Source organism: Triturus cristatus, chromosome 3_2 (assembly GCF_964204655.1).
Source record: "Triturus cristatus chromosome 3_2, aTriCri1.1, whole genome shotgun sequence".
Classification (NCBI taxonomy): domain Eukaryota; kingdom Metazoa; phylum Chordata; class Amphibia; order Caudata; family Salamandridae; genus Triturus; species Triturus cristatus.
In genome coordinates this window covers 217,000,940-217,027,630 of record NC_140584.1, presented here as the reverse complement: position 1 = coordinate 217,027,630, position 26,691 = coordinate 217,000,940, and the positions used below count along the sequence as shown (strand labels likewise).

Here is a 26,691-nt window from a genome sequence, read left to right as displayed (position 1 = left end):
TAGCAGCCTCTCCTGGCATGGGCTCAAGCCATTATCAAGGCCTTTCCTGGGTTCACTACCCTCTTTTCCAATAAATGCAATAATTTACCATTCAGGTCCGGAGTTGCCAAAACTTTCTTATCTATAGAGGGTTGTGGGCACTGCGACCTCAACCTGGCACATACCTCTTTAGGTAACTCCCTTCTAATCCAATACTGAATGTACTGTGCCACATGATCTGAGTGTGTCCACTCAGGCGACAGTGGATGTTTAATTAAAAGTGTATCCTTTTTCAACTTCCCCAAAACAGACAAATTACCATTATAGGATTCATCCTTCTCAGAATCAAAATCTGATGAGCATCTGAGTTCAACCAGAGGAATCATCGCAAACAATCACCTTGTGTTTACGCCCTTTAGGTCTTGTAGCAATTTTGTTTTGCGGGCCTTTTTCTTGCCCATCCTTGATGCCCTCAGCATCTACCCCTTGCCTCTCATCACAGCATACATGCTCTCTCAAGGTAGAATTTTTTCTTTTTTAGCCAGCTCATCACTGGTTGATACATGTTTCCTCTTACAAGTTGCTTTTTTAGCAAATCTATGGGCCCCTTCAACCACAGTAACAGACCAAAAGTGCTCTTCATCCGCCTGAGATGACTGTATAACCAACAGTTTTAACTTCCTTTCCATTCTCATAGACACCTCAGTAGTGATTTTTTCTATAACTTAATCTTCACTTCCAATGGGAGCTCCATAGAACCTTCACCATGGCCCATAATACCTCAACAAATAATATTAGAGAAAAAGTAAGATAGGAAAAGAATTCAGCAATCTTAAACTTTAAACCTCCTCAAGAACACCAGAAGCATAAAAAAGCCTACCAACTCCGAAGAGAAAAGTGTGCAAATACCAAAGGGAATATCAATAATAAAAAAGAGTTGATCTGCTCTTCTTCTGAAACTCAGAAAACCTGCACATTGTCTCTAAATGTTCCTCTTCTCACAAAAATGTAATCCTTTCAGAACGCACACGAACGTTCCGACAGGAACTGACTCTACCGGGCTCATGCATGGACAAACAACTTCCTGATGAGGTTAGCAGTCTAGCCCCTCTCAACGTGCCTTATAAGGTCCTCGAGTTCACGCAATTGCTTCGGGAGCATCACAAAGCAAGTTCCCAAACACCAGCTGACATTCGCCTCACGCCGCAGAAACTATGGCTCTCACTGACAGTGCAAAAACCACCTAGAGCTAAATACATTCAGGGAACCGTACGGTTGTTCCCATGTCAACGCACATTTCACAAAGCTCTAACCGTGAAATTGACGGTTAGGGTACACAAACACCGGTCCTAAAAGGCCTAAAATCTCACAAATTATATTATTTCTAAGTTACAAAAAATAAATGAAAAACAAATTTACAAATGTAAATTTAAACAAAATAAAGACCCGCAAAGCTCTAAACTAGCCTAAAAAGGGCATACAGGTATAACAACAACAGAATTAACCACACAATCATAACCAAGAGCGAGTCAGTCAAACATGCTCCAACCAAGGCAGAAATACATCTCTCAAAACAAGCAAGATATATTTTTAAAGAACAGAATATTAGTTATACTTATCTAAGTGACCAGCTGCAATAAAGGAATGGAGAGGACTGGTTGCTGTTTTTTTAAATTATGTTTAGAATGTTCGAAATATACTAAGTTTTAGAAGCTTTTAAGATTCTGCTGAGTGGTGGCAATAAAGGACTTTTGCATAATATTGGTCTCCAAGTCTTGACATAGAATTGCACCTCTGATTTTAACTGTACAAGAAGACAAATAGAATGTGAGTGCCCCCAGAGATGTTATTATTCTTCAGACATGGTAACTAATAAGTGATTTATCCTTCATTAACTTTTGAATCTATATTATTTTCTATTTTTTAGACTGATGTTAAACGTATGCAAACTGTATTTGTGGAACTGATCTGAACTAGATTTGTGAAAATTCATGTGAAGTGGTCATTTTGTGGAAAATGGATGTCAATAAGTAATTAGGTATTTAATAATTTTGAACAGTATTCACACTATCACACCTTTGAGTTCATGTTTCAGGTGCCCATTAGATATTTGTCTTTTCTCAGCATCGTTTATTTTCAATTTTTCTTTACTTTTTACAATCATTTTCCTTTCAACTCAATATTTTTCAATTTTATTTGTGTGTGTCACAAGGTGTGGATAGGAAAGCTTTCTATTTTTACTATTGGCACTTAGGTATATTAATTCCATTTGCATTGTGGTGAGTTTTGGTATTCTAGGTCTATGTGCTCACGATTTTATCTTAACTCACTTATCCAAACTGTTATATGGTAAATCCTTTAAAAGATTTTGAAAACAATATTTTGTTACATTATGAATGACATGTGGCTGTTTTAATGAATTTCATATTACTCTTGGACAATGTAATAGCCCTGATGTAGTAACCGCATTGTCGTGAAATACATGTTGGCCTTTTTGTCTCTTTAATCAATATATTTGGCTCATATTTCGACACATCTCAGAATAAATGAGATTAAGAGTCTTTGATCAACAAGCAGTCCTGTGTTATGTTAATCAATGGGAATTACTCTCAATAGCAAAAACAGGATGTTAAATCACTATGGGCCATATGTAGAAAGCAAATTTGCGATCGCAAACGCTGAAATTCGCCGAATTTCGGCGTTTGCGATCGCAAATTTGCTAAGTGGAATGTAGGAAGGCAAATCTGCATGCAAAATAAGGAATCGCTAAATTTGCGATTCCTTATTTTGCAATTGCATTTAAGGAATCGCAAATTTTGCGATTCCTTAAATGCAATGTAGGAACCTCCAAAAAAGTGCTATTTGGCCTTAAGGAATCGCAAATTACCACCAACTACAGGTTGGTGGTAATTTGCGATTTCTTGTAATAATGCAGTTTTTTGCATTTTTCAAAGTGGAATGTGGTGCACACACATGCCCTTAGGGCATGTATGTGCACCACATGTGCACCCATGCTAATTTCAGGGGTGCAACAGGGTGTCCTATTGACACCCTTGCAACCTTGAAATTGCATTCTCAATTTGCGATTCTCTAATTGAGAATCGCAAATTGAGAATGTCTTCCTATTCATTCCTATGGGCCTTTTAGCCCATAGGAATGCATGGCAAGGTATTCCTTATTTGCGATTCTCAATTAGAGAATCGCAAATAAGGAATGGGTGGGATTCGCAAAAAAAATTGCTAATCCTACCTACATTGCATTTTGCTATTCTCTAATTGCGATTCCTTAAAAATTGCAATTAGAGAATCGCAAAACACAGTCTACCTACATATGGCCCTAAGTGTCTTACAGACCTCAGACATAGTTTGGTTTTCATTTGATGATCTGTTAGTGGCAATGGGAACATACTACACAGTGCTTGAGGGTTGATCTATCTCACCACTTGAGCTCTTTACCCTTCTTTTGCTACTTATTGATAATCATGCTAACGCACAGCCATACTCAAAAGGTTGCTCACATGATCCATTGCAATCTCTAAGAAAGAAGTAAAGATCATATGATAATGCACAGCCATGTGGGTTTATACATAGAGAGTATACTTTTGATCATTATCATATATGAACGATAATGTAAACTGGGATAATGGCAAGCTGTCGGAGAAATGTGTGGTTCACTATAGATTTTAATATCACCATAAGTTGCTTTGCTATGGATCATTATTGTATGACATGCTTATGGTATTGCCTGACAGTTGACAATACAGCTATTAAAACATATTTAACAAAACAAAAGCTGTGAATGTCAGGCTTCTTGAGTAGGTACTCACCATTACCACTCCTATTGCTATTTCTCCCTTAGTGGGTTTGTCCCATGTTGGCTTATACATATAGCATGTGGATATTTATTAAAGAGAAACGAAATGCTAATCCTAAGATCCTAGCCAACTATAGACTCATCTCCAGCTTCTCTTGCATCAAAACAATTCAACCCATGGAATCACCTCAATTGAGAGCCTGCCTCGACTCAACCAAGCGGCAATCAGTTAAGGCTCCTCCCTCAATGTGGGACAAAAAACAACTTTTCAATGTCAGAGACTTGCATCCCAATACTTAACAACTGTAACAAAAGGTAAGTAAGATCTCTGATTAATTGAACCTTTCACCACCTTGTAATAGCCTCACTCATTAGGTGATCCTTAGCTGCCTACATTGTGGCACTTTGGTGGAACTGACCTAATCTAGTTCATGCATCTCCTATTCAACTTGACACAGCCAGTCTACCTCAAGTTGGGTCTGGATCCAAGTGGCGAATTGCCAAAAAGATGTCCTGGATGCATCAGTTGGTCCATCACAGCTCTCTTTACCTCTCTTCCTGGCTACAGTTCCCCTGGAACTTCTACTTCAGGAACATGTCTGCATTCTCTCCTTCTTATCCTGCCTTACTGGGAACAACATTTAGACCTCCTACCCTCAGTATGCCACAAGCCCTGATGAATACCTAAATGACAGGTTTAGCTCCTTTCCCACTTGTTCAGAAACTGTAAACTTAGTTAAACTCAACCCTTGCACAACACTGAGGAGTCAATTGTAGTATCACTTAGGTGGCCTTAAAGGAAGGACACTGACCACCTGTGAATGTTGGAAAGCATGCAATTAAGTCTTTATATACCTGGATCTATAAGTCATCTCTTTCAAGTTTGACACACCCTTCAAGTAAATGAGATTGCCCTCTAATGACCTTTGGCAGCATTGTAGCCTCTTTTCAGAACACACTAAATTGCTATATCTTGTTCAGCAAACAGGCCCCCCATTCTTCCACTAAATCTTTAGTGAAATCCACACCACAAAGCAACATACACACATGAGATAGTAGAGAAAATATACCTCCGACCAGTGAAGGCACCTATGACCTGCCACACAAGTATAACTCAAACTCAAGAAAAAACAGGACTAAAGGGCTCTACTCCATCACTACTAAGAAGAGTAAGAATTCCAACATGCAAGAGTAAAGGTGTTCACCATGACGAGCTGACTAAAATAAAATGCTAGCTACCCTACCTAAAATCACCATGCAATGCACCCTCAAATGCCTCGTCATAAGTGCAGATTTTCATTAAACATGGCACATATATTGCACATTATATTATTTCAAACAACCTGGTCCTAATCTTCCGGATTGGTTGAATAAAACCTCTCAACAAGAGTTAGATCTGTTGGGGCCACCTGAATATTTTATTATGTGTCTGAATAGAAAAGCGAATACAGAGGGCAGGGCAAAAGCAATTCACGTAAGTTCCATCACATGCAAGTCATACAAAATACGAATTCCCTACTTTCCAATTCTGTCAGTCAGATTACATGTCATCTACCATGTTCTTCATGGCAACAAAAAATTCAACGAAAAAAATATCAAACGGTCGTAGAATATTTGATCACTTTCGACGCAGATATTTTCCTTTGATACTACATTCTTCACTGTGGAGATCCAAACAAACCTCATGTGTCACTTTTGTCCTCATCATAAGCAATAATAACATAATTCACTTAATTATGTGTGATCACCACCCACAAATAGAGCTTCTTTCTAGTCATTCCAAGTAGGAAAGAAGGTTACTTAGGCTCATCTTTATAGGTTTATCCTCCTCATCTCCTTTGCAATTCCGTACCACCTATTGACCCAGGAAATGGGTCACAGACCTGAATAACAATACCGTGTGCAGGTTTTACACTCTATCTCTCCAGTGGAAAAAAGGGCCTACAGCTTAGCACATGGACATTATGATATGGACACGAGTGTGCAGGAAATAATCAAAAGATGAAAAAAATTAAAGATAAGCACTTTGACACATCAAACATTTTAACTGTTCTTAAGAGCCTCTGAACAAAATTTGTGTCTGATTCAACCTTCAGAGAACCTCATGCAATTCTGAATTAAAAGGATCAAAGGGGGTCTCTAGCATTTCTAAAAAAAGGCACAAAGATTTCTCCACTTTTTTTAAGCTAGGATGAAAAACTGAACTCGCCCTCATTCACTACAACATCTTAGGTGGCACACCACAGAAGTCTGGGGTCATTTGGTGTTAAATCAGAAAATTAACTTTGATGGAAGTGCTTAATACTATTGCCGAGATGAAGCCTTATTTACGTTTCTCAGAATTCATTTCTCCAAAGAGTCTGCTCCGATATCACTCTCTCCTGAATAAACCAGGACCCAAATTTATCATTATATGATGCAGCACAATGCAGGAAGACAACTTGCTGCACTGCGTCAAATAGAGATGGCAAGAATGTGCCATATCTATCAGGATTTGGCGCACTCCTGCCTTCTCCCTGTGCTTGTGCATTGTGTGCTGCCTAGCACCAATTTCGACACCCTTGCCCCATGCAGAAAGGGTGCCTGCTTGTCAGCCAGGTTGCTTTTGTGCAGGAATGGACACCTTCTCACAGAAAAAGAATCCTTAGAGGCATTTTCCTCTTTCCAAGTGTGCTGCAGAATGTAGCACACTTACCAAAAGACAGCGACAAGGAGAAATGAAGATATTACTTCTTATTGTGCCTCAATTGGGTAGGCGTACAATTTTGATGTGTTCCCAGGTTCACTAGTCTTGATTAATCGGGAAATGCACCAAAAAGCACAGCTGGATGTTAGATAACACACACGCCCCACTATGTAACATCTTCAGAGTAATGCAAGGCATTGACGTGCGCTGCTGTGCATTATTCCAGATTTACCAGACAATGCAGGGCCAGGCAAATAGGCCTTGCGTGGCTTAGTAAAACTGACTTAAAGATTTAGTTTCCTTGTGTCACTTTTTTTGACACAAGAGCATCACAATCCTTTTATAAATCCAGCCCCGAATACTACATGCTTTTCTTAAGGAACAATCCCAGATTGACCCCAACAAACCCATGTTTTTTCTTTGCTAAAACAAACCTGGAGCATATGATTATGTTTCATTAAATCTCTAACCTTTGATTCCTGACTAAAATCTAGGAAAGAAATGGGTGGAGAGACAACCCAAACTCATTGTAGAAAACACCTAACAATGAAGTCAGGCGTTGATTATTGTTAGACCTGGCACCTTGGCGTGAGTCTCCCTTTCACTTTTTATCGCTGTGCCTCATGTGTTTTGCTGGTGTTAGCTGCTCAGAGCACTGTGCCACTGCCAACCAGTGCCACAGTGCAAGTGCTCCCTATATAAAATGTATATGTTGGTTGGAGTCCATGATTGGCTTATTTGGTTTACTGTCAGACACCAGGAGTGCCCAGGGCTTGTAAATACAAACCAACAGAAGCGGCCTGGTAAAATGTGTCTAAGGTCTGCCATTGCAGGACCTGCGTGCAGTCTGGTACTGTCATGCTGACTGGGCAAGTGCACCCACTTGCCAGTCCCTAAACCTTCCCTTAACTTCATATTAGTCACCCCTATGGTAGGCCCAAGGGCAGGGTGCATTGTAAGCATAGTGTAGGACATGCCCTGATGTGTGTGGCATGTCCTAATAGTCAATTACAGCCATTTACGTTTTTCACTATTGTAAGGCTTCCTGTTCTCCATAGGCCAGAATGGGCTGTTAGAATTGTTACATCCTATGATCCTAACAGACCCAGGGAACATGGTAGAAAGTCAAGTTTAGTATGCCTGAACTCAGAATAATAAAATACATCTTTTAGCAAAGTTTATTTTAAAGTTCTGTGTTTGCAAATGCCACTTTTAGAAAGTTGGCATTTGCTTGCCTAACCATTTCAGCCCGCCTCTGCGCTGATGTGTATCTGCTGTCTGGTTTATGTGAGTGACAGGGCTGGGGATTTCCAAGAGACAGTCTGGGCAGCCAGGTGGTGAATAGGAAGATTACACCAGGATGGGTGGGAGGAGTGCACCTGGATGTTGAATAGGGCTGTGCTCTGCCACCACAATGCTGGCTCCACCTCCTGTAGAGTGTCTGATGTCTCTGCCCTGCACACTGAAAGCAGAAGCCTGCATCATGTCAACAAAGTGCTCAGAAACCGGACCGAACTAGGCAAGGGCCCCCCTGGCCTGCAAGAACAAAAGAAATGTAGTATAAGTTTAGGAGCCCTGCTCCTAAGAAATCAGATCCTGCTACAAGATGAACCTCTGCCTGAGGGGAAGGAACCGGGAAAGCTGTAGGAGGAGTACTGTCCCTGACCTGGGGTTTTGGCCTGCAGTGGTTGCCTTGCTGCTGAGGGAGAGGAGAAAGATTGCTGATAAACTTTACCTCAACTTGTGCCGTTTAAGAGCTCTAAGGGCTTGTGACTGAGCTTGCCCCCTGAACGAAGTACCAGGACCAGTGGACTTCACCCCCCCTTAAGAACCGCCGTTCTCACCGTGAAGCTGAAGCCGAGAGAAGTGTGCACCTCCTAGATCGGTGTGTACACTGGCAAGCCTGTGCCCACCTGTCCGGCCCAAACAACGCGACTAAGGCCCCCCTACGAGCCGTAGCTCGCAACGTGAAGGAAGGACTTTGTGCTGCACTTTTATTGCCCCCTCTTTGCATCGTACTGCTCAGCGTGCCCCCCTACCCCTGTTGTGGGCAGGCTGCGGCACGTGGAGTGGTTGGTACATCACTCACCATCGGAGCATACTGCCTGCTTCGCACCACGCTGAAAGAAAGGCGCCGATCTCAAGGTACGGCTCGTACGCCGCAACGAAGAGCCAGTGCACCGTACCTCCGCACCGTCCCCTCGAGCATCATGACTGAGGCCCCCTATGAGCCGTAGCTCGCACCGCAACAGGAGGACATCGCACCATACAACGCGCTGGGATTCAACGCATCGTCCGTGATGAACTTTCAAAGATAAGGTACTGTGTCCGCTTCGCACCATAAGGTGTACGCTCCGCACCGGAGCGCCTGCAGCATTTTGTGAGCCCCGTTCGTAAGCACCACAGGGTGTACGCATCCCCCGGAGCGTCTGCAACGCTTGTGAACCTCACTCGTGAGCACCGCAGGGTGTTCGCTTCGCCCAGAGCGTCTGCAATGCTTGTGAGCCCCGCTCGTAAGTATCTTTTCAGCCCCATACGAACTGTATGAAGAGAGCGAAGCGCACAGAACTATTGAAATATGCTTGAACCAAGAACTGCTTTATGCCAATAAGTATTGTGGGCCTGTTCAATGTTTATTGGGTCTTGTGCTAAGTCCTATTATATAAAGATAACTATTTTTGATAAACCCAGTGTGGAGTCCATTTCTGGGGGTATCATTGAATTACTGTGTGTGGTCACAAATGCTTAACCATTGCGCCCTGAGATAAGCCTTGTATGCTCGCGCCAAGCTACCTAGAGGGTGAGCAGGGGTTGTGTTGGGAGTGTAACCCCTTACCCTGACTAGAGGAGAGGATCCCTGCTTGACACCAGTACCTACCTGTGCCAACCAGAGATCCCCGATTCTAACAATTATGCTCTACACATTCTGACTAAATGTGACTTTTGCCTCCTTCCCCTTCTACCTGATATATCAGCAGACTTTCTATCGGTGGTCTTGTGTTATAATTTGTATAGTGGACAATTGTTGCTGAATTTCAGGTATTTTTACATTTTCATTTAGGATCGTTAAGTCACTTCAAATGTACATTTGGCAGTGAGTTTCATAGTTTTTTCCCATGTGAATGTTACAGGATTTGAACCACAATTTCATCGTAACTTTTTTTCCCCAAATTTCTGATTACTTTTTTAAAGGAATATTAGCACTTGGACAGAGGTCACCAGCCAGTGTGTTAGGTTCCCACTGTGCATGGCTGATGGGATTTACAGAGACCCTCACCTTAGAACAGGTCCTGCAACCAACCAAGCGGGCACCCAGATCTCACATTGCACAGTTTTTAGTTGCATGTAGTAGGTGTTGAAAGAAGAGCTGGATAGAAAATTTGCCTTAGGTGAGCCCTGCATACAACCAGACTTGCATCCTACCAGTCCATGCACCCAGACACACACCTGGTGATGACTTAATGCCCTATTTTTAGTTGAAATTCACAAATTCACTACTACTCATGAATTCTTTAAAATTCTGAAATTATAATGGGATGAGTGAAGATTTTGAAAGCAGGACACAAGTTATGATATATGTAGCAGGTCATGATTGGTGATGTTTAAGGGTTTTATCAATTTGATGTGGAACCATAACATCACCCAACCAGTTAGGGGGACATATTTGCAGCTTATAACAGATGGGGTCAGAAGGGCTACTTCAGAGACCAAAAGGCTGGAAAGATCCTTGCAAAGCGAAAGGAAAGAGGATACGTACTCCCACTGAAACAATCTTAACTCAAAAACAGTATCCTCCCTTCCAACGAGCAATGATTAAGGAGAAAGGGAAAAAAACTATACTTCACTGCCCTTAGAGGCGGGAAGAGGAGGAAACCTCTTTTTGTATATAACCCTTACCCACTCTAGTAGTGGCATGCTTTATCATTGGGTTCACCCTAACCCCTAAAGGTTATGGTGGGCTCAACCATGTTCCAGGAAGCACATTAAAAAAGTCTTCATTTTTTTTATTGGGTTAAAAAAAATATATTTAATAAAAATCCCTACCTCACCTTGTTATATTCCATATAGGTACCGTAATATAGGCCCCAGTAACTTCATCACCCTTCACCTATATTGTTCCCTACATTACACTTATAACAGTTTACAGGGACTGACCTTTTACCTAAATACGACACTGCATTCAGAAACGCAGGTTTTCCCTAGTTCGAAATCTCATACATTATGCATAAGGATTCTTGGAGGCACAGCAGTATGATCATCTCCTGTATAATATCTATGTATAAAATTTGTGCCCAACATTATCCTTAGGCCGACACAGTATTACAGAGAAGTAGCACCCCTGGGGAGACCGATGGGTATATATACATCACATCTTTCTAAGATAGAGCAGAGGGACCGAGACTTCCCGGCCGATACACTGATCAGAGATACTGAGGTTCCTGCATGCAGACACTACAGCTTGCAATGGTCTAACATCCCTTGCGGGGTGTCCAACTCAAGACCAAGACAGGGTCCCACAGTCTCTCACTTCAGGTAATGAAGTTGACTTTATCCTAGAGGGATTCTTGGCTTAACACCTACACACATGCTAGGTAAATTTAGGTACATCTAGTTAGGGAAGCATCATAGGAGTACGCATCTTTTAATTATGTGTTTTATATACTAGTATGTATTCATGATAATTGTAAGATGGTAGAGCTATACCATCCATTTACCTTTATAGTACTGCTAATCATGTATATCTTATATTGTCTAACGGTTGTTGCAGCTCATCTATTCTACACCAGAATAAAAACTGTTCAAAAAATACTTATTGAAAACGCCCAGCCTGTTTATTCTGTGTATCTCTCTGAGACCGACTAAGTAAGCACGAGTGACTGAGACAAAAGTAGCATATTCTTTCTATGATCCTGAGGGATCAGGGTTGTCATGTTTGATGGTTGCTGAAAACTATTTTCTCCTTGGTAAGAGGACATCCTAGTAGCACTGTGAGCTAGTTGGTACAAAAAGCCAACATACCCGGTGGGGGTGTTCAGAGGGAGCCTGACACCAATCCTACAGTGTATGCGGTCTAAACGTGCAGATCCTGTATAATTGTTATAAGAGCGACACGACAACTCCAAGGAATCCCTTTATTTGTGGAGTGAGTGGATTCGATTAAAAACTATGGGAAGGGGCCTCCAGGATATGTCCTATGACTATAAGGTAAAAGAGCCAACATTTTTCTGCCCTACTCTATTGGCCTAAATAGGTCCTGGGCATTCTTCAGGGTGGTAGTAGAGAAGAGATCCCCCAGTAACTTAATTTATGCAGCTGGAAATGTGTAGTGCTAAAGAATTACTTCAGCATGCAAACAAAAGAAAGGTACTTATTATGTGGAGTGATTTGCATGTGAACAGAAAGTACAAACAGAAAAAAAGCATGATTATGTTTTCATTTTGCTCGAAATTACTTAATAATGTCAAAGTGACAGACAAAGGCATCTATATTGTGTCACATATTGTACTTGATTGACCATTTTTAAACTGATCTTTAGGAGTTTGGATGAACCCAATGATGAAGAATGCCACTACTAGAGTGGGTGAGGGATATATAGAAAAAGAGGCTTTCCCTTCTTCCCACCTCTAAGTGTGGTGTAATATAGGTTTTCTTTTCCTTTTCTCCTTAATCATTGCTCCTTGTAAGGGAGGATATTTTTTTTGAGTTAAGTGAGTTTACATATTTACAGCACCTAACTGCACCAGGCACCCCTTGCTGCCCTCTACTGGTCAAACCTTGTCTTGATTGATGGACACATTGACCATAATAATTACATGCCACTGATACGATAATATTTTAAAAAATCCGAAATGCAATTTGAAGATCCTGGTCCACAAAAACGGTTTTCCTAAGTGTGACATTTATAATGCTAAACAGAAATATAAAGCCATCTCTATCATGAGAAATCCGGACCTATTCCTAACATTTGAGGCACACTCTTGTAAACAAATAGGGGAACACTTCTGAACTTTGGCACTTAATTGCCAAGAAATCAGGGGCCTTATGTTCATACAATGCATTTAATAAACTTGGTTGCAATTTGTGCACCAAAATTTACGGAATGCACTGCTTTTTGCGAACTTCTAAAATTCAAATTAAAAGGGGATCACAATGTGACCTAGTTGAAGAATATGCATGAGGTAAGTTGTAAATTGTGACCCACTATGAATCGTTACCGTCACAGGGATCGTGGCCGGCTGGGGTCAGCAGACCACCATGCCTATAATTGCTTTTACAGTTTAAATCTCTTTATTGGTTTTATAAAATAAGAAAGAAAAGCAATACAAAATCATCAACCAATTAGCCATGCCATCATTAGAATTTCCCAATCAACCCTAAAACTCCTCCTACCCCCGGGACCAATCAGCATTTGAAATCAAAGGAAGTGCGATCTGATAAGCTAATGTGGAAAATGACAGGGACTCTTTCAGATAGGGGTATGGAGGGTCTCAGTTAATCGAAAAAGGTGTAAATATTTGGGACAGTAGAGTTTGCAAAACTCCAATGTCAGTAATGTCAGGAACAGGCAGCAAAACTCAGGGAAAGAGGTTCCCTGATTCAATAAGAAAAGGGTAGTCACTCCATCCCAAGTATGTGACAAAACTGGTGTAACCATCCTAGATTTGTTGGCATCTGCCCACACCTCAATGTGTCATTATATTCTGCAGGGCTACAACCAGTGCATCTCAAATCTGTCTGCCCCTGCGAGATTTGAGTGGGAAGGTGAGTGTATTGGGTGGACCCAGAATGATATTAGGCAGGGAATCCAGGAAGTTGTGTTTTGAAATGGGTATTAACGTCATCAAGCACTTGCGTCCAGTAGGATGTGATGTGAGTGTTGGGCAATCCCATAGTAAATGCAGTAACATGCCTAAAGAGCCACAATTGCACAAACAATCTGGTTTTCAAGATGGATTACCTTTCTGAGATACCAATTTGTGGCGATCTTAGTAGCTGTTTCAATAATAGCCACATTACGAGCAAATTGATCTACAACCAATCTGGTTCCAGTATTTGAAAGCCGGAGAGTCTAAACCTGGAGTGAAATCCGGGTTACCCACAACTGGTGTAAGGGGAGAGGGGAATGAGGTAAGTCCACCCTGCTCAGCCACTTTGTAGCAGGCATCCAAGGAGGATCTAGTGATAGGGGAAAGATAAAGGCTCCTGGGGTGGGAGGATTTGCGAAAGAAGGGAATTTTCTACAGTGGCTGTCCTGCCACCCCTCTGTCCATGAAACCCCAATGCTTTTCAGACTTGTCTTGGAACCCCACTCCCGAAAACCCTAAGCTGAGCTGCTCTATAATAACGGTAGAGATTCGGAACTCCAGAACCTCCTTTCGTCTGGGATATATAGCTTAAGTCTCTGCACATGCGGGGTCCCCTATCTGCCCATACAAAGCGATTAAGCTCCTGTTGATGTGTCTGTAATACTCCAGGAGGGAGTTCCCCCGGGAGCATCTGGAAGAGAAATAATATCTTTGGTAGAATCATCATCTTTAGGGCTGCAATGCGACCAAGCAAAGAAAGACAGTAAGGTCCCAGCGATGTAATTTTGATTTAACTTGGTGGAGTAAGTTCTGATAATTGAGTGTCGCTGTTGTCTGGGTCTTAGCTGTGAGCTGAAGACCCTGATATGGGATAGATGTTGTTGCCCATTGTGTGGGATATTTGTGTTGCAGGGTTTCCTGTGTGGGAGGATGAAGTGATAGATTAAGAACGTGAGATTTGTGCACATTTACTTTAAAGCCAGCAGTCTGGCTGAATGTCTCCAGTTCATGTTCATTCAGGAAGGTAGGTAATGAAATGGATTGATCCTTTAACGTTGCTATAACATCATCTGAGTAGAGACTGATAGCATGCTCCTCTCCCCAAAGAGGATTCTCTATATCATATGATGAGGCCGGATTCTCTGAGCCATTGGTTCCATACATAATTCAAACACTAGGGGTAAGAGGTGGCACCACTGTTGCGTGCTGCTGCTGATCGGAAACGGAGTGGAGGAGTGCCCGTTCACCTGGAACACAGCAGTAGGCTGACTATAGCTGCTGAGGATCCATCTACACAATTTGTCTCCGAGGTCAAAATGCTTGAGAGTGGCTGCCATATACGGCCAATGAACTCTAGCAAACATTTATTTAGCATCTATTGCTAACAACATCCGCTCCTGATTTGAGCACTGGGCTTTGTCAATGAGATGGAGTACATTGGCAGTGGGTACAAAACCTTCTTGGTCCAGATCTTTGAGGCCAGGCATCAAGGGGCTCAAACAGGCTGCAAGGATGCCATTGAAGTTTAAGATCTACATTTAAAAAGAGATTGGTTTTTATGATACACAATAACGTCTGTCCTTACCTGGCTTTGAATAAGGACAGTGGACAGTGGATGATGCTGTCAACATTGAAGGGGGAATTAAGAAAATCACATTAAATAATCTTAAAAGCGAGCAAAATGTCTTGTAAAAGAGGGTCAGAGAGGCCATCTGAGCCTGGAGATTTAAGTGTTTTTTTACGATGGTCATTATCAGCTGCTTGTTCCCCTGTTAATTTTGGGGAGTGGGCCTCTTGAAGGAATGTGGCTGGCGCATCTGTGGACAGGCTTTGGGCTGTATAAAGGTCTTCATAGAAATCTCGTAAGGTCTTCACGATATGGGGGTCATCTTTCCATTCCTGAACTGCAGTGTCGAACTCTGTCTGGACCCACATGCTCTGGCATCCACATCTATTGCCCCCAATATAATACATGTTGCGGAGAATGAACCCTGCATATTTCGCACTACCCACATTGATACCTGCCAGATAGGAATGGGCAGCTTCGAGCTGTCACCATAGCCATGGAGCGTCCATCATTTGTGAATGCATTCCAGTTCTAAAACCTGGTGGGACAGGTGTTCCCATTTGTTCTTGTATATCCTATTGTCTGCAGCAAAAATTGCAATCTGCTCCCTGCTAACAACAGCCTTTATACTTTTCCATAGTGTAGTGATAGTACCGTTGGGGGGGCATTAATAGCTAGCAATTCCTATATCGCTTAAGTGATTTGCTGTACAACTTCAGGGCATTGCAATAGTATTTCTTGAAGTAACCAGGTTTAGCGGGGTGGCCTGGTTGGGTATACAATCAGGGTAATATTTACTGCAACATGGTTCGATAAAGAACAGGGTTCTGTCTCGGAGGCCAAGCTTATGGAAGTGACCGCAGGTGAGCCAAAACATTGTCTAATCTAGCATATGTTTTGTGTGCATGGGAATAAAAGGTGTAGTCCTGATTGTGCGTGTCATGGCCTGCCAGATGTCCATTAAGCCTATGTCATCTAACCACAGTGCCTCCTCAGGGGAAAGGGCTCCCATTTGTCCATGACATTGGGCTGACCTTGTTAGCACATTGTCACAAACCAAATTCAGGTCCCCTACCAGTATAACCAGCTGATCTGGGGTATTCATCACCTCTGTCACTGCTCGTCGGAAAAAGCATTCCTGCCTTTCAATTTGGGGCATACATGGTGCCTAAGGTGAAAGCATGAGAGCCCACTATCACTGTATAAGCTAGCAATCTACTCTTAATTTTGGCCTGTTTGGGACCTACCTTCCTTTGAAAGGAGAGAAATATGAGCCTCAGAATGCTCCAAGTATGAAAGGATAGATTGCAATTTAGTGGGATATTTTGACCCTTAACATTGAGCGTGAGAATCATCAGATCTCCTGTCATCTGCACAAAAGGGGTTGTGAGCTACAGAGGTACCTCTGTGGAGTGCTTTAAGCAACATGTATGAAGCACATAGTGTTGTGTGAGAGCCCGTATCTAAAGTAATGGTGTTTGAAAAGGGGATCACTCGTCGCTGGGTCCCAACATAACAAAGGAATAAAACCCTATGGGTAAACATAGAAGCAGCTGAAGAAACATTGTGAACAGTGTCAATGTCCAGGACTCAGCACACTCTGGAATGTAAAGTAGAAAAACGGGTGTACAGTGGCCAATGCTCATTTTCCCCAGCCCCCACCCATGCCAGCCACCAAGAGTGCGGAGAAAGAAAGAGGTTGAAAAGAGGAACAGAGGAGGAGATAAAGGTCGTGGCCTGCTTCGTGTCACCGCCAAGTTGCCTGAATCTCCAGTGATTGGAAGCAGGAGTGCATGTCTCTGTTTAGACATAGTCTCTGGGTCTCGGCATAGTTCTGTAGGGGATAGTCTTGTGGTTCTCCTTCTGCAGGTTCTCTGGGTTCCTTGATCATGCTGGTCATTGCAAGACTGCTCCGGGGAGACATTTTTAATGTCCAATAATTGACAGGCCTCTTCAAGTGAGCGAAACTGATGAAGGTTCCCATCAAGTCGGAAGTCCAGTCTAAAGGGGTGTTTCCAGGAATATGATGTGCGGGTTGTGTAGGTGGGTAGTGAAAGGAGGGAAGGCCCTACGTTTGTAAAGGGTGGATGCTGCTATGTCTTTTTAAAGAATTGGATTGTGTCCTTGGAACTGTATTGGGTGTTTGTCTCGAGCCATTCGGGGGATACATTCTTTCTGCGGGATGCCGGAGCTGACCTTTTAGAGCATACTCGACGGGTGCGATCCCATTTGATTGTCTGGAGGTGCTTCAAGAATCAAGCAAAAAAGTTCAGTAAAAAATGAGGTGATGTCTGACCCCTCCAAACCTGATGGGATGCCCCTAATACAGATGTCATTATGACACAACTTATTTTCCAAATCTTCCACATAGGCTTGCAGGTCTAAGTGTTGGTCTTGAAGGTGAAGGACTTCCTGCTGGAGTTGCTCAATTGTCTTGTTTCGGCTCGATTCGTCATCTGTGAGTTTTGAGACTCTGTCTCCACGGCTGTCTATGTCTCAACAAACCTCTTTGAGATAAACAGAGAGCTCTATTTTGTGGTTTGGATATCGTCTCACAGGGAAGCAAACAGGGCTTCAATACAGGAGAAGGCGATTGAAGCATCAGGTCTTCCAGAATCTAGCGTCTCATCTGTACACAAGGTGAAAATGAGGTATTGGGGTTAAGGGATGTTGAAGGCTCCATATGGCAGCAAAAGGTATGTAGCTTGTGTGACTGCTGATCCTCAAGTCCATCAAGTGTGAAGCTGTTGTGAGAGCTGGAACTAATTCTAAGCTCAGGGACTCAAAGGGGCTACCCCCTGATGCCAGCTGGAACTGCCGGTTGCCACAGCTCCTCCAGAGCAGGCCACACTCTCACTCATGTCAGCCCAGTGGGGTGCCAGGTAAGTAGAGTACATGAGACAACTAGCAGCCAAACACTCCAGGGCCCTCCACCCTAAGGCCCTCCTTGGCCCTCATTATCATCCCCTTGGGGGGGGCGGGGCTCCGGCACAGCCAGGACTCAGCTCCAGAGTCCACCGAGGGCCGCTCCTAGAGGAGGCAAATCACCTTCTCACCCAGCCACTATCTCCTCCGTAGGACGCCGTGCCGTGGTAGCGAGACCACAGGCTCAATGCAGGAGTGTCTGTAAGGCATCTTAAGGTATTTGAGATGGAACAAAAACGAATATACCAGAAACGGTATTAGATTATAGTTGTGAGGATATGTTACACGAGAACCAAAAATGGTATATAAATATAGTCAAGATGATTGACCTGGTTTAGGCCACAGTATTCACATGGATCCTCAGATACTTGAACACATTCTTACCTTAGTTAGAAGAAGACCTGTGTTGACATCATTAATTCATGCAGATTGTCAGGGTCAAAACGTCGACGGTTCTTTTGTCCATGCCATAGGTCCCCTAGTACACCAGTATATAATTAATTTAGCAATCTAGGGTGATCTCCATTATTTGATGTGAAAATTGGACCTTGTTTTTCAATACTTCGTTGTAAAAAATATTTGTACAGTATTTGTCCATATTTGTTGTATGATACAAATACTTTGGTATTTGGTATTTTGGTAGGGATATTTGTAAAGCGCAGCGTTCGCTCCGGAAGGAGCATCTTGGCGCTGAGAATCCTTGATGGCCGGCCCTGGAGACAGAAAGGGGTTAGATGGCTGCTTTAGTGAGGTCATCGGGGAGGCTGAAGATCCAAGTCTTCAGAAACTTTCTGAATGGTTTTTCTTGGGTTTGTTGCCTGAGGTGTTTGGGCAGATTGTTCCATGCTTTGATGGCCAGGTAGCTTAAGGTTTTACCTCCCTTCGTCTTCAGATTATACTTTGCAGGAAGGATGAGGTTGTCCTGGGACGAACGGAGAGATCGCCTGGGGGTGTAGTGGGGAAATCGTCTGTGCAGGTATTTTGGACCGGATTCATTGAAAGCTCTGAAGGCGACGATTAGAATCTTGAATAAAATTCTCTTATGGAGAGGCAGCCAGTGTAAGGATCGAAGGGCTGCGGAGCTGGAAGCTCTACGGGGCAGTTTGAGAACAAGTCGAGCAGCTGTATTGAGCACGCTCTGAAGTTTCGCGAGAGTGCTCTTTTTTGCCCCTGCCAGTAGACCGTTACAGTAGTCCAATCGTGAAATTATTAGGGCTACTGTTACACTCTTTCTGGCGTCGAGAGGGAGAAAGTTGAAGAACTTTCTTAAAGATCTTATTATCCCAAAACATTTACCGGCTACAATCTTAGCATGTTGATCAAAGGAGAGATCTGAGTCGAAAATGACGCCTAGATTCCTGGCCGTTGTTACAGTTTGGGGGGGAGCGACTGAGTCGTCTGGCCACCAAAGGGATGGGCAGAAGGAGGTGTTCTTTCCAATCGGGAGAATCTCCGTTTTATTTGAATTACACTTCAAGTGATTTGCGTTCATCCAATGGAAGACCTCCGTTAGGCAATTCTTGAGGTTGAGCTCGGCGCTGGTAGAGTTACCGTCCAAGGGCACGATGAGTTGAGTGTCATCGGCGTAGGAGGTTACTGGTATTCCAAAGGATTCAATCAAGGACAGGAGTGGGGTGAGGTAGATGTTAAAAAGGAGGGGACTTAGAATAGAACCCTGCGGGACGCCTGAGGAAATCGTCTTCTCTTTTGAATGGAAAGGGCCCAGAGCGACAGTCTGTGATCGGTCAGCAAGGAATGATCTTAACCAGGATAAAGCGTAGTCTGAGATCCCTATGTTCATCAGTCTACTGATGAGGATAGAGTGAGAAATGGTGACGAACGCCGCGGTCAGGTCAAGAAGAATGAGGATTGAATTTTTTCGCTGATCTTGTAGCAGTTTGATCGTGTCTGATAATTCTGTCAGCGCTGTTTCCGTCGAATGTTTGGGACGGAAACCCGACTGCTGTGGATGGAGTATGTTATTTACTTCCAGGTATTGTCTAAGTTCTCTATAGACCAGTTGTTCAGTTATTTTTCCTAAGGCTGGGAGTAGTGAGATCGGGCGAAGATTGGTCAGGTCAGACGGTGGTTTATTGGCTTTTTTCATAAGGGGCTTGACAATTCCTTTCTTCCACCGGGGGGGGACAATTCCTGTGCTAAGCGACGAGTTGACTATGTCGTTGATTGCTGGGTTGATTACGTCAATAAGTTGGTGAAGAATTTTGGGTGGACAGGGGTCGGAGGGGGAGCCTGATTTGCAGGCCAGGATGACTTCTCTGGTCTGCGCCAGTGTTACAGGGGAGAAACTGCTCAAATTACCAGAAAAAGAGTCAGAGGGAGGGGAAAATGAAGAGGTACAGAAAGGAGGGAAATTGCTTTGAATGGAAACAATTTTGTCTTCAAAATAGTCGGAAATTTTGTCGCATAAATCTTGTGATGGAGGTATTTCTGGTTGCAGTGCTTTGGGCTGGGTGAATGACTTTACTATAGAAAACAGAGTCTTTTGTTTTTGATGGGATTCTTTGATGGCGTTCACATAGTAGGATTTTTTAGCTGATTTAATACTCAAAAGATAGGTTTTCCTTGTTTGAATATATAAGAGACGGTCGTCGATGTCGTAAGACTTGCGCCATTTTCGCTCTGCTTTCCTACAGAGTAGGTGAGAGGTAGCAAGGTCGGGGGTAAACCAGGGGGCATTAATTTTGAATTTTTTATGAGAGATGCCTTGACGTTCAGGGGGGTTTCTGGTTTTCATTTCATGTGCGAGCCAGTTGTAAAAGAGGTCAGCGTCAACTTCTACATTTCCGGACAGGGTAGGGGTATGGGATTGATTCATAGGTTTAAGAGTCAAGCTTTCTTGGACTTTTTTCCAATTGATAGGGTTGAAGGGGCGTGGGTTAGTATTGTTGCGAGAGGGGGAGCGCACGCTATGGATGTGGAACAAGATCAAGCTGTGATCAGTCCAAATTTGGGGAAGCGGGGGCAGGGTGATAAGAGAAGAGAGATTGGTACATACAGCATCAAGGGTGTGACCAAGCAGGTGGGTGGGCTGGGAGACTAGTTGTTGGAGATTAAACATTTCTAGTGTTTGAAGAAAATTGATGGCTTGAGTATCAGATTTGGAGTCGAGATGTAGGTTGAAATCCCCGAGTAGGGTGAAGTGGGGATACCGGAGAAGAAAATGGCCCAGGGAATCGCACAATGAATCAAGAAATTCAGTGGCATTACCAGGCGGGCGATAAATAAGACCACCAGAGAAGGAGGTTTGCTCGTTCAATTTAATTGAAAAACCTAGGCCTTCGGTGTTTTTAGGGGCTCTAGGTTAAAGGAATGGCAGGGAAAGGTGTTCCTAAGTATAATGGCGACACCTCCACCTCTGCCTTTCGGTCTGTCCTGCCTAAAGAAAGAGTAGCCTTGAGGTAGGGAAGCAGCAATATCAGGATTGCTATCTTCTGTTAACCAAGTTTCGGTTATCATTAGGCAGTCCAAATCAGAATCGCAGATGAGATCGCATATGTCTTGATTATGCTTGCACATAGAACGTGCATTAATCAGACCTCCTTTAAAGAGCGTTGGGGCGGCCTTGGGTTGTGATGGATAAGTGGGTGTAATGGCTGAATGATTTGTAGTCGTCCAGCGGCAATTTTTACAGCTGATAGTGCCCGCAGACTTAGTTAGATCGAATATACAGGGGCAGCGTTTGACACCCTGTAATCGATAGAGGTCTTTAGGGAGGTACCTAATGAAGGTTGAGGATTGAGCAGAGTTTCTTGCGCTAGGCGCGGTCTTGGCGCGGACGGGCGCAGACGGGCTTGCCTTAGGCGCGCCTTCGGCGCGCAAACGGCGCTCCCGCTGCGCTCGTCCGCTGCGCTGGGTAGGTCGACACATTTGTAATGGTCGTTATGGGCGTGGCCTCGCAGTGGGCGTGGCTCCGCCTTTGGCGCGCTGGCGCTGTTGTCGTTTCCTGAAGGAGGGGGTCTGAGTGAGCGCGAAGCAGCAGCGCTTCAACTATCAGGTGAGCACGAGCGATTTTGTGAGGTTTAAAAGCAAGTTATTAGTGACAGTTTTTAAAAAATATGCAGTTTCAGCAAAAACCTCCGGCTTTCCGCCTCAGAGGGGATCAAGAATGGTGTCGTTGCGCTGTCCTAGCGTTTAAGTAGTGGTCGGTGGGCGTGGCCTCGCAGTGGGCGTGGCTCCGCCTTTGGCGCGCTGGCGCTGTTGTCGTTTCCTGAAGGAGGGGGTCTGAGTGAGCGCGAAGCAGCAGCGCTTCAACTATCAGGTGAGCACGAGCGATTTTGTGAGGTTTAAAAGCAAGTTATTAGTGACAGTTTTTAAAAAATATGCAGTTTCAGCAAAAACCTCCGGCTTTCCGCCTCAGAGGGGATCAAGAATGGTGTCGTTGCGCTGTCCTAGCGTTTAAGTAGTGGTCGGTGGGCGTGGCCTCGCAGTGGGCGTGGCTCCGCCTTTGGCGCGCTGGCGCTGTTGTCGTTTCCTGAAGGAGGGGGTCTGAGTGAGCGCGAAGCAGCAGCGCTTCAACTATCAGGTGAGCACGAGCGATTTTGTGAGGTTTAAAAGCAAGTTATTAGTGACAGTTTTTAAAAAATATGCAGTTTCAGCAAAAACCTCCGGCTTTCCGCCTCAGAGGGGATCAAGAATGGTGTCGTTGCGCTGTCCTAGCGTTTAAGTAGTGGTCGGTGGGCGTGGCCTCGCAGTGGGCGTGGCTCCGCCTTTGGCGCGCTGGCGCTGTTGTCGTTTCCTGAAGGAGGGGGTCTGAGTGAGCGCGAAGCAGCAGCGCTTCAACTATCAGGTGAGCACGAGCGATTTTGTGAGGTTTAAAAGCAAGTTATTAGTGACAGTTTTTAAAAAATATGCAGTTTCAGCAAAAACCTCCGGCTTTCCGCCTCAGAGGGGATCAGGAATGGTGTCGTTGCGCTGTCCTAGCGTTTAAGTAGTGGTCGGTGGGCGTGGCCTCGCAGTGGGCGTGGCTCCGCCTTTGGCGCGCTGGCGCTGTTGTCGTTTCCTGAAGGAGGGGGTCTGAGTGAGCGCGAAGCAGCAGCGCTTCAACTATCAGGTGAGCACGAGCGATTTTGTGAGGTTTAAAAGCAAGTTATTAGTGACAGTTTTTAAAAAATATGCAGTTTCAGCAAAAACCTCCGGCTTTCCGCCTCAGAGGGGATCAAGAATGGTGTCGTTGCGCTGTCCTAGCGTTTAAGTAGTGGTCGGTGGGCGTGGCCTCGCAGTGGGCGTGGCTCCGCCTTTGGCCCGCTGGCGCTGTTGTCGTTTCCTGAAGGAGGGGGTCTGAGTGAGCGCGAAGCAGCAGCGCTTCAACTATCAGGTGAGCACGAGCGATTTTGTGAGGTTTAAAAGCAAGTTATTAGTGACAGTTTTTAAAAAATATGCAGTTTCAGCAAAAACCTCCGGCTTTCCGCCTCAGAGGGGATCAAGAACTTTATTCACCAAGTCACTACGTTCACACCCACATGCGCCTTTTTATTTTTTTTAGTAGAGTTATCGGACAGCTTTTATGTTATGGTAATTCTTGACCTTATCCAATGATTTGCAAATATGAAGTAAAATATCCTTCTGAATGAGACAAATTCATCCATTTTCTTTTGTGTTCAAGTGGATCGCTTTTAATCAATTACGTATCTCTCAGTGAATAACTCACGCTGCAAAGAAATTGTCTGACCCGACAGAACCATTTATCTCTTGTAGTAGTCCAAATGGGGGAGAAAAGAATGGGCAGGTGGAAACCTGCAAAACGCCTGGTTCCTCAAAGGAGCCGACACGGAAAGCTTTGCTGCCACACAGCTTTTCTCAGAGTTTTCCTTCATTCTTAAGCACTTCACAATGTGTTCTCTTACACCTTGATGCCCAAAGCATTCCATTTTTTAAACAGGAAGAATAGAGGATTTCAGATTTTTCACTGGTGTATCAACTACAATTACAAGGTGGACAGTAGGGCCCTGCTTTGAATCCTGGTTCACTATTTGATAAAAGAGGCCATCATGGAACCTCTAAGCATACTGGATAATTTAGTCCTTATATTGGAGGAATGTGTTAGCTACAAGGGAACCCAGATTTGAATATCTTTTCTAAGATACTCCTTAGAGTTGATAATTCAGTGAAAGTGCACATATTTGTGAAATTCTGTACATATTTGAATGGATGAGTGCAGTGTAAAAGCTGGCTTATTCAATTCTAGAGTGTATTGTTCTATTTTTCATATCAGTAGAAGATAGAGTATTTTTATATGAAAGTCTTTTACAAATTATTAATTGACTTTACGGTAGTAAAGTGATGTGGATGGACAGCTTCATACCTTTTTGTGGTAGCATGACAGCAAAGTCAATTATTTAAGCTAGCAAAAGACACACAAATGATGGACAGAATGCAGAGCAAATCAAACATTCACCCCCAGTCAAGGGATCTGGGTTAAATCCATCGCTCTTTTGCTCACCATGCCACCCCAGTTTAGACCCAGCCATATGCGAATCAGTCTTGGCCCTGTGCCTCATGGGAACAGTAAAGCCCGAACTGCCAAGTCAGGTCCTCCCTGGACATGAACCAAGCATCCTGGGACCGGTTTCGGGGCATCTCCCTCATCAGCCAGGCTAGCTTGAATCCAGTGGCACCGTGAGCCCGGGACAGGGACAAGACACTAAACACCCCCTGATAATTATCGGAAAGATCTACACACCACTTTCTGTGCAGGAGACATATTTTAATGATTTGTTGGAAACAATGTTTCCCCATACCTTTTAAATATGGCCCCGTTATTTTCTGGCAATAGCTGAAACAGCAGCGATTCCACTGTATTTTCCTGCCGCTTTGCAACCCAGGCCAACCTTTTACATTGCCAAGAAATGGGTTGAAAGCATGAACTTTAGAACAGTACAATCCATATTATATAATGTTTTGTAACATGCGAAATCAAGAACATAGATTTAGTTTTCATTTATATGGCTAAACATAAGTTCACCAATTGCTTGTCTCACTGAGGAAAGGCAAATATGCATATACAGGTCAGGAATATTTGCATTACTATCGTCTAGCATTTACAGTACATTAGACTAAATGTTATGACAGTCACACTACACACCTTATTCAAGTGATGGCTTCATCAAAGCCAAAAAAACAAGCAACGCATTAGGAAAAAGACATACATTGCAATGACCAAAACTTACAAACCTGTTCCACTTCCTATACCTAAGACATTGATTGAAGACTTCCCTTGTCCAATCCTGAAAGTAAAATGGATTCAACATTTTATTGCTGTGAATCAATTAAATTATATACTTATGCTTTATCAAAACTTTGTAGTAGTATAGAAGACGACATACATTTAATTTTATCTCCTGAGAACCATTGTTTCTCTAATCATTCATATCTGAATTATTACAGAAGTACAGTTTAAGGGAAGCAGTATTTGAATTGCTGAGATCCATATAGTAGGTATTTTTCAAATGAATGGCATTAAAAAGACAATACATTTGAATAAAAACATCATGTTTTATTTCGGTTTTGGTACTGTCTCATATACATATACTGTTAGACCTGTCATCCTTATGACATTCTTCCTCCAAATGTTTTCCCTGCTTACCTTCTCAATTTGCTGTATCATTTTGTTGGGCTCAGGTCTCTGAGCACTATACCATTGCTGACCAGTGCTAAAGTCCCTTGTAAAGTGGTATACCATGCACCCAAGGCCTGAAATTTAAATGCTACTAGTGGGCTTGCAGCACTGAGTGTGCCACTTACACAAGTAGCACTTCAAACCTGTCTCAGGCTTGCCATTGTAGGGCGGGTGTGTGCAGGTTACTGCCACTTCCACTTGCCATTTAAAACCACTTTTCAAGCCTTATACTCCCATTTTATTACACATAAGTCCCCCGTAGCGTAGGCACTTGGTAGCCTTAAGGGCACGGTGCTGTGTTAGTAAAAGGCAGGACATGGCCTTGTAAGTTTTACATGTCCTGGTAGTAACAAACAGCTAAATTCATTTTTTCACTGCTGTGAGGCCTACTCCTCTCATAGGCTAGCATTGAGAATTTCTTAATAAACTTTTAACATGTAATTCCTGAATAGAATGGACTAGTTGCATTTTATATCCTTGGAATGGTAATGATAAATCCTCTATAATGGTAAATTTGTATTTAACAATATTATTTTAGAATGACACTTTTAGAAAGTATATTTTACCACACTAGGGCAACTCAGTATCACCCCAGGAAACAGTGTAATTAAGTCAAAAAACAAAATGTCCCTGGAGGGATTATTTCCAGTATACTTTGTGTTTTGTTAGTCGTTAAATCCAAAACTACAATTATTATGCAGAAGATACCCAGTCAGTCAAGATTACTTTATTCGGCTCATATCAAGAACCATAAAAGTGCAAAGCATCAAATACATACTCAATAAATAAAATTTAAAATAGGTTTAAAACAATGATAAAAATAAGACTTGGTCAAATTTGATCAGAGTTCAAAAATAATTATAAACAACACTATGTCCACTTGATTTTTTTCCTTAATCTCATCGCAATAGCCAAAAAATTCGCTATATTAAAAATCTCCCAAGTAGTACCTAACAGCTGGAGATACAAAAGAGCAGGTTTGACTTGTCTAAATCCTTTGTTTTTAATAAGGGGGATGATAAACTTTTTACGGAGAGGGGACAGGTGTTTGGGCTTTTACCGTAGGTTTTGTTAACTCCTTTTCTTCTCTAGCTAAGGTTGTCCTATGCTTGTATGTATCCTTTACCCATTTTGTGTCCCCCTTTAACAGGTTGTTAGGGTTATCAAATATATCTGGGCGACCTATTTCGTTAGTTAGATTCTTAACATAGTGCAACCAGGGAATAGCCATTCCGAACTCGAGAGATAAACAATCTTTTATAATTTCACGATTTAGCTC

The 26,691-nt window shown here is 43.1% G+C and overlaps 1 protein-coding gene across 2 annotated transcripts in view; it reads right to left on the bottom strand.

Moving 5' to 3' along the window:
- The window catches only part of LOC146857043 (histamine N-methyltransferase A-like), a 300,289-nt gene that overhangs the window by 166,733 nt on the left and 106,865 nt on the right, over window positions 1-26,691 (bottom strand). For both annotated transcript variants that reach the window (XM_085647536.1, XM_085647537.1), the window contains one exon: window positions 24,968-25,020. In XM_085647536.1, the coding sequence (XP_085503662.1) occupies window positions 24,968-25,020 (53 nt within the window). The remainder of the gene's footprint in view (window positions 1-24,967; window positions 25,021-26,691) is intronic.